General features: G+C 33.6%; 3 protein-coding genes across 3 annotated transcripts in view; all 3 read right to left on the bottom strand.

The window, feature by feature from the left end:
• The window catches only part of LOC126864953 (cell adhesion molecule Dscam2), a 308,574-nt gene extending 306,034 nt beyond the window's left edge, over nt 1-2,540 (bottom strand). The window contains exon 1 of the mRNA XM_050616895.1: nt 2,423-2,540. Coding sequence (XP_050472852.1) covers nt 2,423-2,523 — 101 coding nt within the window. The 5' untranslated portion in view covers nt 2,524-2,540. The remainder of the gene's footprint in view (nt 1-2,422) is intronic.
• A 5,290-nt stretch (nt 2,541-7,830) lies between these two features.
• LOC126864699 (solute carrier family 12 member 8) lies at nt 7,831-11,703 on the bottom strand. The gene is made up of 10 exons (XM_050616265.1): nt 10,971-11,703; nt 10,733-10,913; nt 10,505-10,650; nt 10,217-10,448; nt 9,928-10,129; nt 9,617-9,851; nt 9,218-9,538; nt 8,982-9,143; nt 8,735-8,913; nt 7,831-8,659 (listed from the first exon to the last, which is right to left on the bottom strand). Exons 1-10 carry the CDS (start codon nt 11,166-11,168, stop codon nt 8,500-8,502), a joined length of 2,016 nt encoding a protein of 671 aa, XP_050472222.1. The 5' UTR covers nt 11,169-11,703; the 3' UTR covers nt 7,831-8,499.
• A 219-nt stretch (nt 11,704-11,922) lies between these two features.
• LOC126864711 (survival of motor neuron-related-splicing factor 30) lies at nt 11,923-14,632 on the bottom strand. Its single transcript, XM_050616316.1, has 5 exons — nt 14,443-14,632; nt 14,098-14,321; nt 13,426-13,575; nt 12,499-12,649; nt 11,923-12,424 (listed from the first exon to the last, which is right to left on the bottom strand). The coding sequence occupies exons 1-5, from the start codon at nt 14,479-14,481 to the stop codon at nt 12,281-12,283; spliced, it is 708 nt and encodes a 235-aa protein (XP_050472273.1). The 5' UTR covers nt 14,482-14,632; the 3' UTR covers nt 11,923-12,280.
• Between the last annotated feature and the right edge of the window lie 34 nt (nt 14,633-14,666).

Below are 14,666 nucleotides of genomic sequence, written 5' to 3'. Positions count from 1 at the left end.
GATTAAAGTACAAAGTCTTTTACTCTTTCTCGATCGATATAAATCAATATCTGAGAAAAACTTCATTCAAATCAACTTGATGTATATTACATTATGAAGCTAGATATTTTCATACAATAGAAACTCGATTTGACTTTCAACCACTCGTTCGTAGCGACAATTATCGGGGAATTCATGAAAATGTTAAATATCTTCTCGCGGAGAGCTCGTTCACGGTCGAGTTTCAAATTGAAAAGAAGTCGATTCTCGAATGGAGGCGTGATTTCATCGTATTTTTTTTTCTTTCTTCTTTTTTTCTACCACCCCTCGTATCCTCCCTTTTCCACGAGAGCCTCAAACGATTACCACGTACTGCGAATTTTCACGCGAGAGACAGCCTCTTGAAAACAGTTCAGTTGACCTATTTCCTTCGTTCCAAATGACAGATTGGAATCAAACTTTTCTCCGGGAAATTCTCGCCAAAAATAGTGCACGCTGACGTTACCGGATGAAGATCGATGATATGAAACTGCCGCTGAAGATTTTCCTACTAAACTCGTGCTATCCTCATGACACTGATTGACTCGTATTTATCATAAAAAGAACAACCGACGAGTAATATTTTACTTCTCTAAATTGATTGTTTACAGTCGCATTACAATAGTATATCAGCATATTATATATTTTTCAAGTTATCTTTTATAGAAAAGAAATGAACTCTAAAGTATCATCTGGCTTGGTAATAAAATATGTTGCAGTATAAGATGAGATAATCGATAATAACTTTTTAATTACATGCAATGGCTCGTAAAAACTTCTCGTGAATATATCGTGTGTGGAAAAAACATTTTGAAATTTCGCACAGTCCAAATAAAATAATAACGTTTCATATGATATGATATTGAAATATTCTTCCTAGTCACCGTGTATCACACAACGAGGATTTCACGACAAAATTTCGAGATTCTGTAACACTTAATATCGTTAAGGTAACGGTGGAACGACGTCTGGATTCTCGATATCGACGCCTTGACCCTGAACAGCCACTGAACTTCATAACTTTGCAGCAACTTCCCGAAAAGTTTTCTCGTAAGAATAAAAAGTGACAGGGATGTGCATAAACAGGATGAACTTGTACTTTCCGCGTTGAAAGTGTATTCGATGGTTTCGTGGAGAAGTTTTAACTTTAAATGGACCAAGTGCAGAATGAGTTTCTTAGCGTTCTTGTTTCAGATTTATGAAAACTACTCGCTGAAACGAATGATATTCACTTTTCGTTTAATACAATCGTTTTTACTTTCCGCCTGCCCGCTAGTTAATCCAGATATTCTGCTTAATTTTAATTAAAAACAAAATTAAAGAACGGACGAAATTAATTAGTCGCCGAAATATGAGAAAGATGTCTTGTAAATGAAGAAATATCTACAAACGGAATAACGAATCGATAATGTAATTTCGAGAGTCCAAAAACAGGATAATAAATGAGAAAACAGCTGACAAATGAATGAATAAATAAAGTAACAGAATCAGGCGAAGTTTAAGAAGAACTGCACTGAAGAAGTGCACGAAATGCACGTGGCAAATCTGCGCCGATTAAACAACTCTTATAACGCTATGTGTTCTATAACAATCCTAACAATATTATAATGACAGTAATGTTCCTTCTCAAAAGTTAACGATCCAATTTTTACATTAAAAATTCTCAACTAACACGAATGAATCGACCAACGATCCAACAATTAAACGTTCACATACGGACTTGAAGCAAATACACCCACGTTCCAACCAATTATTCACTGTTCCCAGCCGGAACGTGCATCTTGACTCACTCTGCACTCGACGAATCAGTTTCGTCATCAGGCAACCCGGAACACATATCGGGAACGAACGTAGTAGGCATCGGTGAAATTCGCAGTTCGAAGGCTGCTTTAACGAGCAGCTCGTTAAACGCGAGGCAAGCTCGTACGTAAGCCCACGACCACGTGTCCTCCGAACAGATTCTACGCGTTCCACCATCCATTACCTTCTTTACCCATATCAACTCACCAATCACTCTCACGACTGCGAAAAAAGCAAAAATCCAGAAATCCGAACCAGAGCTAAACCACCTGGATAATATCATTTAGCAACTGACCAAACTTTTCCCTGCAACTGTTCGAGGGATAGGAAACCTTTCTGCGAAATACGACAGTGTATCCAAAATGAGAATGCCACCATTCACTCTCACAAGTCCAAAGAACAGAAATCATTTCGCCTACACCTAACACTTAGCTCATACGTGTGTACTGAGAAACGATCAAATTTGTCAAACTTTTGCCAAATTGTATAACAACGTGTCCGAAATTAAAGTGCGACGATGGCGATGAGAATGGCCGATGAACGTGTTAAAAGGCCGAGCCGTTTTCAACAGAATTAAAAAGGTGTGAAGCAAAAGATTTCTCACCCCCCGCAGCAGCCAGGCCTCGCAGCTTCCGCTGGAGCTCCGACCGTAAACACACGTCGGTGGTTGATCGCGTACTGAAGTTTCCACCGCGGATCCGACATCCGACTAGGATCCCACACCGGCGAACACCGGCAACCCCCGCCTCCCCTTGCCCCACCGTGCGTCCTCTGCGCCCCACCAGACACCCCGCTCGACGCTCGGCGTCGACGAACAACCACCCTTTTTAACCCTCCCGCCTAGCCGCCACTCGAAACCGTCACCCGACGTCACCGTACGCCTCCACCTACGGTACCATCCCCCTATCCATCCTGTCGGCCTGACACCTAGTCGCCCGACAGAAGCCGCCGGACGAGATGAAGTAGTTTCTTCTTATCTCGAGAGGATACGCGGGGGTAGGGTGCTCTGATCGTACCGGGTTGTGGCGGTGTGCGCCGGATGAGAAAGAATTGGATGGGTCGCGGCGTGCTGGCTTTTGTTTTTAAAGATAAAGGTTGGCTCTCTTCAGATTTTTGGAGCAAGATTCGAAGATTCGAGGAGAAACTAAGGTAGATACACGAGGGTTTAATGGCGAGTGCGAGGCTCGGATTGTACAATAGTATTGCAGTGGGTCTTGTTTGCAAGGTTGCTTATGGTTGAAGTTTTTGAGGACTGTTTTGTATATTTGGAGAATCTAACAGGTTTGAAAGAAAGCATATGGGGCGAAATATATGGGGCGTGATGATTGAAACGTAAATGGCATATAGTAGCTTGCAAACGATTGGGTGATCATAGTTGGAAGTTATGTTGGAATATGTCGAATGAGAGAGAATTATACGGGTTGCAGCTGCAGTTGCAATGCTGAATTTTCTTTTTAAAGATAAGGGTTGGCTGTCTACAAATTCTTGGAGGAAAATTGTGAAATTCGAAGAAAAAGACGCAGGATATACGAGGGTTTAATGATACGTAGGTGAATACGAAGATTGCTTTCGTTCGAAAGGTTGGTTATGGTTGAAGTGTTCGAGGATTTGGAGGATATAGCAGATTTGCAGGAAGGTGAAGTATATCGGGTGTAATGATTGAATCGCAAGAGTTATGTAGTAGCTTTCGAATCGATTGTATGATCGTACACGTTACGCTGCAATATGTTGGGTGAGAAAAAATTCAATTGGTTGCAGCGTGCTGGGCCTTGTTTGTTGCCAGAGTGTTAGTTGTGCTTGAAGTTTATTGGGATTTGTTGAGATATTTGGGAGATTTGAAAGATTTGAAGAAAGGCAAAATACTTTCGGTACTTTCGGATGATTCAATCATTGATTATGTCATGGTACGGATTGTGTGAGGGAAAATTGGATGTGTTACGCTATGCTGGGCTTTGTCTTTCAAGATAAGTTAATTCTCCAAAGACTTTTGTGGAAAATTTGACAAATTCGACGGGGTATATGGGAGTCGAATAACAGGTGAGTGTGGAGGGATCGTACGATTGTATAAGTTGTGATGGAATATACTGGATGAGAGAAAGTTGGATGAGTTGTAGGATTTTGTTTTTGGAGATAGGAGTTCTTTTCAAACTTTTTGGGGGGAAATTTGGAAGATCCAAAGAAAAGCGGAGTTGAACGATAAATGAGCGTAAGTGTAAGAGTTGCATTATACGATTCTATAAATTGTAACAAAATTCTGTACTTGTAAGAAGAACATTCGATCGGCTGCATTATTTCTTCTGCTTTTAAAGATAGTTTTTAAGACAAATTTTTCGAGAAATTTGGAAGATTCGAAGAAGAATGGGCTATGTAGTGGTTGGACGATAGGTGGAATGTGAGGTGTATAATACACCGTGTGTGTGTGTGTGTGTGTGTGTGTGTGTGTGTATAAACAAAGCTTCTACATGAACTCCCATGTTATTCTCTTGCAACGTCGAACAAGAATCGAACAAGATATATAGAATATCAACAAACAAAGTACGCTAAAAACCTCGGAATTCATAGATCGTAATCGTTGATCTATGTCTTCGAATAATTCCAACTATCCAAAATTAAAAAAGAAATTATATGGAATATTTAAATACTCTAAAACAGTTTATCATTTTAGAAAGATTAGTGAAGCATTACGTTTCAAAATCAAATAAAAGTTACAACTTTTAGGAAGATTCCTATATACTGTTACAATTTTTCTAATATTATTAAAGCCTATCGTGATTTACGGTTTCATGATAAATGGAACTACATATCTTATTTAGAAGTTATGCTTTATAATTAGGTTAAATAATAATACTATGTGATACCATAATACTATAAAATCTTATCGTCTGAAAGTCTGTTTTCAACACTAACGTGTACGGTCTTCTCGATTCTAGAAGAAGAAACTAGAGAAATGAAATAAAAGAATATATAACAGTAACTTGAAATTGAAAAACAGTAACTTAAGAAATATATATCTTCCTTGGAGGTACTGTAATTTTTAAAATTTGTTTCTAGCGGTACGAATTTATAAAAAGATTAGAAACCTTACATTCATATTATTATTATATTATTATTATACATTGAAAGAAAGATCTATCACGGAGAGATTAAATCAATCCCAAGAAGAACAATTTTTTTTGCTGTTACGCTTAAAAGATTCCTATTCTCTCAGAATCGAGATATTCGCAATTCAATCACAAGTCCAAGATAGATATCTAAAGATGAAAAGTATTGTCAGGGGTGAGATAGCTTCCGGAGATGATCCGCAGATCGTTGAACCTTGGATTAAAAATTTTTGAAAAGCGGTTTTTCAATGGAGAAGGGAATCGGATCTTCCCGGCAAAGTCGACGGTTTTCACCGGTTGCAGATTTGCCAGAGTCCCAGGTTGGTGAGAACTTTTTACTCCAGTAAAAGGCTTCCTGTTTCTGCAACTTGTTAAGAACTCGCCCTTTCGCTTTTCCACCGGCACTCGAATAAAACGACCCGTTTATGTGAACCTTGCCTTCTCAATGTGTACGCAATGTCTCCTTTGAATAAATTTCCGGTAATACTTCTAGAGCAGAGAAATATCATACGCGTCGTGTCGTAATACAAGTTTTTCCTATGTGTACACGATCGAAAATGTCTTTGAACACTTTAATTTACCGCAATTATGATCCACTTATCTTGCTACGAGGAAATGTTGCAATAAGCTGGTTTCACTGTAGAAGAATAATGTTTCTTTGGAGAGACTGAAATTGCGATCGAAGTAAAAATATTGAGATATTTATTAGATTATATCCATAAGTTTATTTATAGTCCTTGAGAAAAGTGTAGAAAATCATTTTTTATGCAATATCTATCTAATCAAGGATGTATATATTATTTTGTCCTGGTATCCTTTGCGAATGAATTAAGCAACTCAATTACCCTTTACACTTTAAACCTTAAAGTACGTTGTCTTTTTATAAGAATATCAATTTCAATATATATATTAAATGTATGTTTTTTATATTCTTTGAATTATTTATTGATTACTCGTAAAACAGTTCTTCAGATATTGCAATAATTAATACTCCAGCACAAGTTAATGGTTTAAAGTTGAGTGCACCTAATTTAGTTTCTAATCTTCAACGAAGGAACCAAGACAAATGCTAATTGTGATAAAATGTTATGTTATACCATGTTTAACCATTGTCGTAAACATTCAGTAGCTTTACAAAACATACGTCCTTGATAATAAAAATTATTTACAACTAATAATAATATTATTCTATTATCATGATCAAATAGTTCGTTATATTTTCGTAAAAGTAAATCTGTGCGCTTTTGTGTCTTTAAATATTCCATAAACACATTATTATAATGTGAGCGAAAATTCATCCTTTTTTATCACTAGTTTATCACAATATTAAAGAATTGTACCAGTTAAGGATTAAATGCTTCACACCTTTAACAATACTTGGAAAATTAATAACACTATATAATATTTTCGATGGTCAAAATCAGTTATTAGAAATACAGGTTTACATAGTGTAACTAATTATCTCGCATTCTGACGCCGTGGAGGATTTTAACACAACCACCTAAGAGGCTGCCGTGCGGAGGAGGGTTAACCATCGCGGTTGGCCGCGAGATCACCACCAACCTCCTAGCTTCCGAGGCTCTCGCCGCGAGTTTAACCGGTTGTCGGTACTTACTGAATCTGGAGCGATTAATAGCCCGATGTACATGCGCAAGCATAAGTGAAACATAATCCCTGGCCAGAGGACGCTCATGAATAGACAATAAAGTGTGAATTATACTCGTAATTTGAAAACGGTCGATCGGATTAAACTGAACGATTTTTATAAAATTACGCTAAGAGATATATTCCCTGGAATACACGATATTAATTGATGAATATCATGCGATGAGGGAACCACTATTTTCTTCCTTCTTTTGTCAAGAAATATTTGATTAACTTATTTTAATATTCTATATGAATATTATATTATATGATATATTATTAAAGCAATTTTATCTGGAATTTGAATATCTAATGATAATGTAAAAATAGACTTGATTTGGTTTTGAAATGGTAAAAATGATAAAAATGTTGAAAATGTATTTTACAGACTTACGTATGACGTAGATCACCACAAGAGAAGGTAGCATAAAGTCGTTTCGGTGTACTGTAGTAGTTATATATATATACAGTAGAACCCGAACGTAAACTCTGAAAACGTTAAAAGATGAAATTGTTTATAAATAAATCCCATTTGCAAGTTTGAATATTGTTGACAATGTCGACATTGTTCGGCAATATCAAGATTTTTACCTGTTTGTGCAGAAATAAACTGTAGATGCAATGCATATTTTCAGTTTGAAAACTTTCCCACGCGAGATCATTACATCGACGAACTACAGATCACGAATGAATAAGTCTAGGGATGAATATAGAAACTATATTCGCGTATAATATGACGCGTACTGACTCTAATACTATGAAAAGATAAAGTAACAAATAATTAAGAACACACATTTTATATTTAATTAAGTTTCACAAGATAATCAAACACTCTGTTCGAACTTTCGAATACTTCTATTTTTGCAAGCACAATGCAAGTCAATTCAATGTCAAGCCGGAAGTCCATTTTAATCAAAGTTTAATAAGTAGTGGAATTCAAACAATTATTTCCAGTAAATACTGTTTTGTTTTGTTTATATGTGGTAAAATATATTAGTATAATTTTATATACGACAACATGATGTCAAAAAAATTTGTAAATATAATGTAATTTGCAAAATATAAAAGCTCGCCAATATTAATTGTATACGTGCAATGGATTAGAGTAGTACGTTTACAAAAATTTAAAATTAATAGCACATTTTATTTCTCATTTCAATTTCCTTAAACCCAAAGTATTTTATAATTCAATAATACAATACTATGTTCTTTGCACATCATATCCATTTAAAAAAAAAGAAAATGGGACAAAAAATAAAGATTCATATTTTGATTATTGATCTATATATATGTATATTTTATTAGTAACATACTTATTTATGTAGCGACATTTATAAAAATGTTAAATAGCATATAAATATGTTATCACTACATATTTACAAAGTATTTAATATAAATGATTTGATATCCAGCATCGTTTTCTTCGTACCTTCATATGATACATAAAATATTATGATTTTATTCCAAATTATAAGGGCTATAAAGAATAAATAATCTCACGTCACAAGAAATAGTTCCTAAAATAATTCACTGAATATATGGACCCTCCATTTCAGAAATGCTTCTGGCAGTATTGCATTTCAACTGTTTAATGTACATACATCGAGTAAACTGATATAAATAGTCCTTTTACTCAGTTGCTCGGAATGACATATTTTGTGCTTGTTCCTTATTCGATTACTAGTGCTGTTAAGGCTATCACGTGACATTTTTATAAAAAATTCCTTGTATTTAAGATATGAAATATTCTTAATTCCTAGCTAGACTAGTTTTGTGCGGTCAATAACGTTGCGGGTGTTAAAGCAACGCTTCTCTTTCCGTTTCGTCCTATTTTAAAATGCGACGATAATATGATTCCTATACAATTCCTTTTTCAAATGACTCATATCTGATTTCCATTGAATACTTTTCCCTAAAATCCTGCTGGGTGCAATATTTAATCAACATTGACATATTGTCCTGTGACTGTGGCTGTTTGATGGTATCTTCTTCTTCCAGCAAAGTCTTCATTTTCCTCGTTTAATTGAGCCGAACAAGTTTCTACACCAGGATGCACAGGTGTAACCACAATTTGTTCGTAATCATAAACTTTTCTTCTAAAATTTGTGGACAATACCTCTTTTATTATTATAGTTTTGCCAAGAGAATATTACAATAGTGTTAAAAATTACCCCATTATTCTCAATAACGACGTTTTCAGCCATTTAAGCAATTTAAATTCGGACGAAACACCTGGTTTAACTGCAGGATTAGCATGACCAATGTAACTCCAAACAAGGAAAACGACAACAATATTGGCAATAGCATAACCCCAATGAACAAGAAACATGATGAATAATTTTATAAGACACTGTAAAAGAAATTCACGTTATGATTATACTTAAATCATAAGTTTGATGATGTATAAAAAAGATTTACCCCTAATAATGAAAACCATCTATTACACAAAGGACTATACCAATTTCCCAGTTTATTATGGATATGAATTTTTCGTTCTGAATTATCCGTACTGCTAGCATTTTCATCGATACTTGGAGAAGAATCTATATACATATTATTTTCAGAAAGGCTAGGATTTCTCTGAAAATAATAAATACAATATTTTCTATTTTGTTCTTCGTACAATAATTAATGAAACATTTACCTGTACTTACGATAAGATTTTTATGTCGTATTCGTTCAGGAAATAAGTTATCGAGATCATTATCGATATCGGTTATTGAATTATTTCTACTTGCAGAGTCATAATCGTGATCAAACGTCGGGGACTGTGTTCGAAATCTTTGTTCACGAGACAGTTGAATATCGAATGTTTGTGCAAGGGCGAAATATGCATAATCCAAGCACGCATATGTCAAGAGAAAAGGCATAGTAACAATTGGCGCAAGTGTGTTAATTTGACCGGTAATAATGAAAGTCAATGTGACAATGGCAACAACTAACATTGCATACACGGGTACCTTGTTTGGTCCTTTCTAAAATGTAATAATTATTTTATGGTTATAACCACACGTAATAATAGAAAAAATGTATAATTGTAAAATCATGCTCACCCCTCTTTGCAAACAACTGATTCCTGGTATTACGTTTTGACTAGCGATAGATTGAAGAACTCGAGGTGTACCATACATTGCACCCAAACAACTGCTAAATGATGACACATAAAGACCTGCCAGTAGCAATACTGAAATCCCTGATACTGTTGATGCAATCATAAAGTTCGTAAGTAGTGCCTTTCGAGTACAAGTTGCCGCGAGAAATAATGAGAAACATAAATACAAAAAGGTTCTGAAATTAAATACACAATTATGATTAAGTTCTTGCAATGAGTATGACACACTTAATTTTGAATTATGATTTTTACCCAGTCCCTACAGCTGCCAATGTTCCATTAGGAATATCGGTAGATGGATGTTTTAAATCTCCACTCATATTAATACCAGCTAAAACGCCAGTTACTGTGGGAAAGAACACACCAAAAACTGTAAACCAATTATATCCATCTTGATAGTTGGTAAAAGTATTATTTTTTAAATTTCCTGATAACCATCCTTCAAAACCTGCCTCTATAATATATACATACAACATATATACAAAATTATACACTTGTCAGAACAATAAAAATATCATGAACTATAGACTATTGCTCTTACCAACATTCACATGAGTAAAACTTCCAACCATAAAGTCTACACCAGCAAGCAATAGAATTAATAATAGAATAAATTGGAGTTTTATGACCCACTTGACACCAGCAATATTAATAACAGATAACAAGATAACAGCAGTACAAGCAAAACCACGTTCTGCCCATGTAGATTCTAAACCCACAAGACCAGCCATAGATTCTCCAAACCCTAGAACATTTAGAGCACAGCCCACCGCCTACAAAAGGTTTTAAAGTAATGTTCTAAATATTATTGTTATACAAATTGTCCCACCTGTCCAAAACAATATAGTAATCCAATAGATCCACCAAATCTTGATCCTAACACATGTGATAGTAAAAAGTAAACTCCACCACTCTCTACGCGACATCTTTCACATATTCCCACAGCAGACAATACAGTCACTAATGCGATACATACTAAAATAATGATGAAATATTAAAATTCTTCAAATGTTCAAATCTAATCATTACTGATATATATAAATGCAATTGTTATTACCTGTACACAAAATTATTAAAACAGCATTAAGAACACCAGCTTGGCCTACTATCCACCCAGATCTTAAAAAGACAATAACTCCAAAAATATTAATTAGACAAGACGTAAAAACCCCATCCCAAGTTCCAAATAATACAGGTTGAGAAATGAAAAAGTTTGATTTCCACCAAGGATCAGCACTCTGAAAGGCAGGAAGTTTAAGAATATAATGATAAATACTCTTATCTTAACCACTTACATATTCTTGAGCAAACAATTCATTTGCTCCGGTTTGATACATTTCAGGACCAAGTTCTTCATATTCTCTATTATGTCTTTGTGCTTCATTATTTCTTTGAGACTCTGCATTATTATGCAATCCATATCTAGACCAATCGATATCACTATTATTTGCAGTATCTCCATTTGACAATTGATTTCTTTCGTTTGACTCCATATCTTCTTTTATACAAATAAAATATTTATTTTATATAACAATTACTTATGTTTAACAGTTGAATCAGTCTTCTTGCCTTCAATCAATTCCGATTTTCTGAAGATTTTAGATAATAAACTGATAAGCACATAAAAAGTTTTTCCCTAAGAATCATGTCTACGTTATTTGTTAAAATACATTTTATTTAATGCCTTGAAAGGACGATTTTTAACAACCGATTTAACTTGAATAATATAAACATCGAATTATTTTATTATCATAACGGAAACGTCAAATGTACTTAGTGTTTATTGACGATTTTTATTAAAATAGGTTAGAGCTCGATTTAGGAGCTTTAAACAAAACGATAGTTATCATAGGCCTTCACAATAACGTAGTAATTTAATACATTCATCTTTTCAAATTTATCAACCTCTTATGTTAGTTTTGTCTCTTCAAATATATCACCAATATATACTGGTGACGTGTTGTTCCACGATAAAACGACCATTTTTTACCTTTCTAACGGTATCAACTATAAATATATACCATAGTGATTAGTTCATCTCTATAACGCACTATGACGCTGACGCTACTAGATCGAATATTCATATTTAAATAAATATGTATATCACTCTTTTTAGAATACAGAGTCATTTATTTAACAATAAGATAACGAATATAAAATTCCATATAAATAAAAGTTAATCATATAAGTAAAATAATCTTGTTCTGTTAATGGGTTTAATAAAACATTTTGGACATTATTGCATAGTCTGACTTTAAAATATACATTTATTCATATCCATTACAGGTTACAAACAATATCATACTCACATAAATGTATTAATCTAGAAATACATTCATTCACGACAACCATTCGCTTCATAAAGGTAGAAAATCCAAATACTTTCCGGATTTATTTGAGGTCATTATCCGTTCATAACATAATGACTACGCACAATCTACAAATATCGCTAAACACTCTCTTCAATTCACACACTCGGAAACATTCTCATAACACAAAACATACAATTGTTCAGTTTCCTCGAAATTTAAATTTATCGGAATAATAACAATAATCAATAGTTCTATCTCACGAATTATTATAAATTGCATATTTACAATAGTATTCATGCTCCTCTTCTCCATTTTTCACCATTACTGAACTTAGTCATTTCTCGACCGCTTACTCCACACGTGCCAATTCCAACTCGACCATTTACATTTTCTGGCGTTGCAAATATACTCTTTTTAATCACACCTTTCTTAGAAGACTGCGTTAAAAAACATAGTATATTAATAATTAATAATTAAGAAATTTGATAACAATTTGAAAAATGAAAAGTACCTTATTTGTAAATGCTAGCCATTTGTTTTTCTCCATTTCGCGCTCTTCTTCAAGTTCCTTAAATCGCTGAAGTTTCCTTTGTTTCTTTTTTTTCAGATATTCTCTTTGTTTGTTAGGATCTGAACCTGCTACTGCAGCAGCTTGCATTTTTCTGAAAATGAATAAACTTATCATTCGTGAAATCACTAGTGATAAATCTATCATGATGTTTCCATATAACATTTCTGGCTAAAAATAGAAAATATGAATAATGAATTCTGTAATGAATTCTAGCAATATTGATTATTGTAAAATGAATTATATGTAAAAAAAATAAGTGGTTACTACTGCTTCATGAAATATAAAGTCTAATAAATCGTTCCATCTCTATAAGAATAATGATAAAATAGAAATAATTTTAATTCACCTAGAAACTGATTAATGCAAATTAATGTAAATACAGCTAAAACTTTACTTACAATTATTAATATTACATATTATCTTAAACTTCGCTGTTATAAAACTTTGTCCTAAAAACATTATTATTATACTCAAATTCAAACTAATATACTATTTAATATCATGTGTAATAGTATTTTTGTATGTGTGTGTATGTGTATGTAAGAAAAATAAAAAAATATTCCAACAAAAATCTGTTATTTCTTGTTACCTTTTCCTGAGTTCCGGCGATGTACACGAACAGTGCGACACCAAAAGACAAATGAACAATAACGGAATTTCAGATCGAAGCAGACCAAACAGTGGAGTGAATATTGTTGCCAATTGGGGATAAAGGAATAAGGAGAAAAATGAGCTATTAGTAATCATAATTTCTTGTAAAACTTATCCCACAATGTTCTTTAAGAAAGCTGATATGTGCTCAAAATTGTAAAGGGAAGATCATGTTAATAATGAATAAATAAAGTTAATAAATAATTGTTAACTCACTTTGACTTTTGATCTGCCCAATCTGACGCTGGCCTTTTAGCTACAGATTTTAATTGACTAAGCATTGTGACATCTGTGTTTTTATATTCGTTAAATGTTATATTGACAACACCATCTTCACTTATTGCATCTATGGTTGCCTCATAGTATCTAAAAAAAGTAAATGAAATAATAAAAGATATTGTATACACATTTTCAGATTGGTTTCAAATTTTACCAATATAATCATGATTGTTGTATCTTATTGCTACTATAGATTTGTATGCATTTATGAGAAATTTGGAGCAAAAATGTACAGAATACATATGATACATACAAATATATGAAATACCTAAAGTGTGGTATTTTTTATAATTGAATTACAAATTTTTATACTATTTTATATATTTCAGAATATATTTAAAAGGTAGAACCTTTGTGCAAAATTGTTTTACTTATCAAATATTATAAGAAGCACTATATTTTGGATATTTTATATACTTTCGCACCTTATATGCATTCTGTGCAATTCTATACTTCCAAATTTTCTATAATTGCAGACAAGTGTACAGTATAGTTATGACATTTAACAGGTAAAACAAATTTTTATCTATGTTACATTCTTTAAATTACATTCATAAAGCCACTGTAGATAACTGCTAATTTATCAAAAAGATATATGAAATTACTTACTTGCCATCCTCGCTCCAGGGTGCCATGCATTGATCACCAATCTTCCACTTATTGGCCAAAACTGCAAGTAAAATAGGATCTTTAGCATCCATGCCATTGGCTTGCCTTTTCTCCTGCTGTTGTGATTTAATTAAATCATGTGTCAGCTCTATTACTTCCTCGAGATCAATTTTCAATTTCAAGAGTTCTTCATTAGTAGGGTCCGTGGTAAGCGCCGCTTCCACCTAAAACGGTAAAACACAAAATTCATTAAACATCTAGTGTCGTAAACAAGGAAGGAATCGCCAAAAATGGACTCGCCATCCCATCGTTCTTGTTAGGTTAAACAAAAAACAAAAACCGTACCTGTTGAAGCTGTAACTTATAATTTTGTAAATCATCCATGACGAGACCAACAATATCTTAACAAAGATGAAAATAACGTCCAACAGCTGTTCTTTCCCTTTTTAATACTCCTGTCAAAAAATCAAGCAAAAGCGAATACTACAAACCACCCTACCCTCTATGTATATATACTGTCGTTTTAAATGTAAAACAATTCGTAAGATGGCATTGTCAGTGTTAGCGCT

This window comes from Bombus huntii, chromosome 4 (genome assembly GCF_024542735.1).
Source record: "Bombus huntii isolate Logan2020A chromosome 4, iyBomHunt1.1, whole genome shotgun sequence".
In the NCBI taxonomy this organism is placed as follows: Eukaryota; Metazoa; Arthropoda; class Insecta; order Hymenoptera; family Apidae; genus Bombus; species Bombus huntii.
This window is presented reverse-complemented; position numbering and strand designations above follow the sequence as displayed.

Coding starts and splice junctions, on each gene's coding strand:
- LOC126864699 (XM_050616265.1), bottom strand. CDS start 11,168: ATGGAGTCAAACGAAAGAAATCAATTGTCAAATGGAGATACTGCAAAT. Junction 10,130..10,216: donor TTTTACTCATGTGAATGTTG/GTAAGAGCAATA, acceptor TATATATTATAG/AGGCAGGTTTTGAAGGATGG. Junction 8,914..8,981: donor GATGGTTTTCATTATTAGGG/GTAAATCTTTTT, acceptor TTTCTTTTACAG/TGTCTTATAAAATTATTCAT.
- LOC126864711 (XM_050616316.1), bottom strand. CDS start 14,481: ATGGATGATTTACAAAATTATAAGTTACAGCTTCAACAG. Junction 14,322..14,442: donor ATAAGTTACAGCTTCAACAG/GTACGGTTTTTG, acceptor TTACCGTTTTAG/GTGGAAGCGGCGCTTACCAC. Junction 12,425..12,498: donor GGCTAGCATTTACAAATAAG/GTACTTTTCATT, acceptor TTTTTAACGCAG/TCTTCTAAGAAAGGTGTGAT.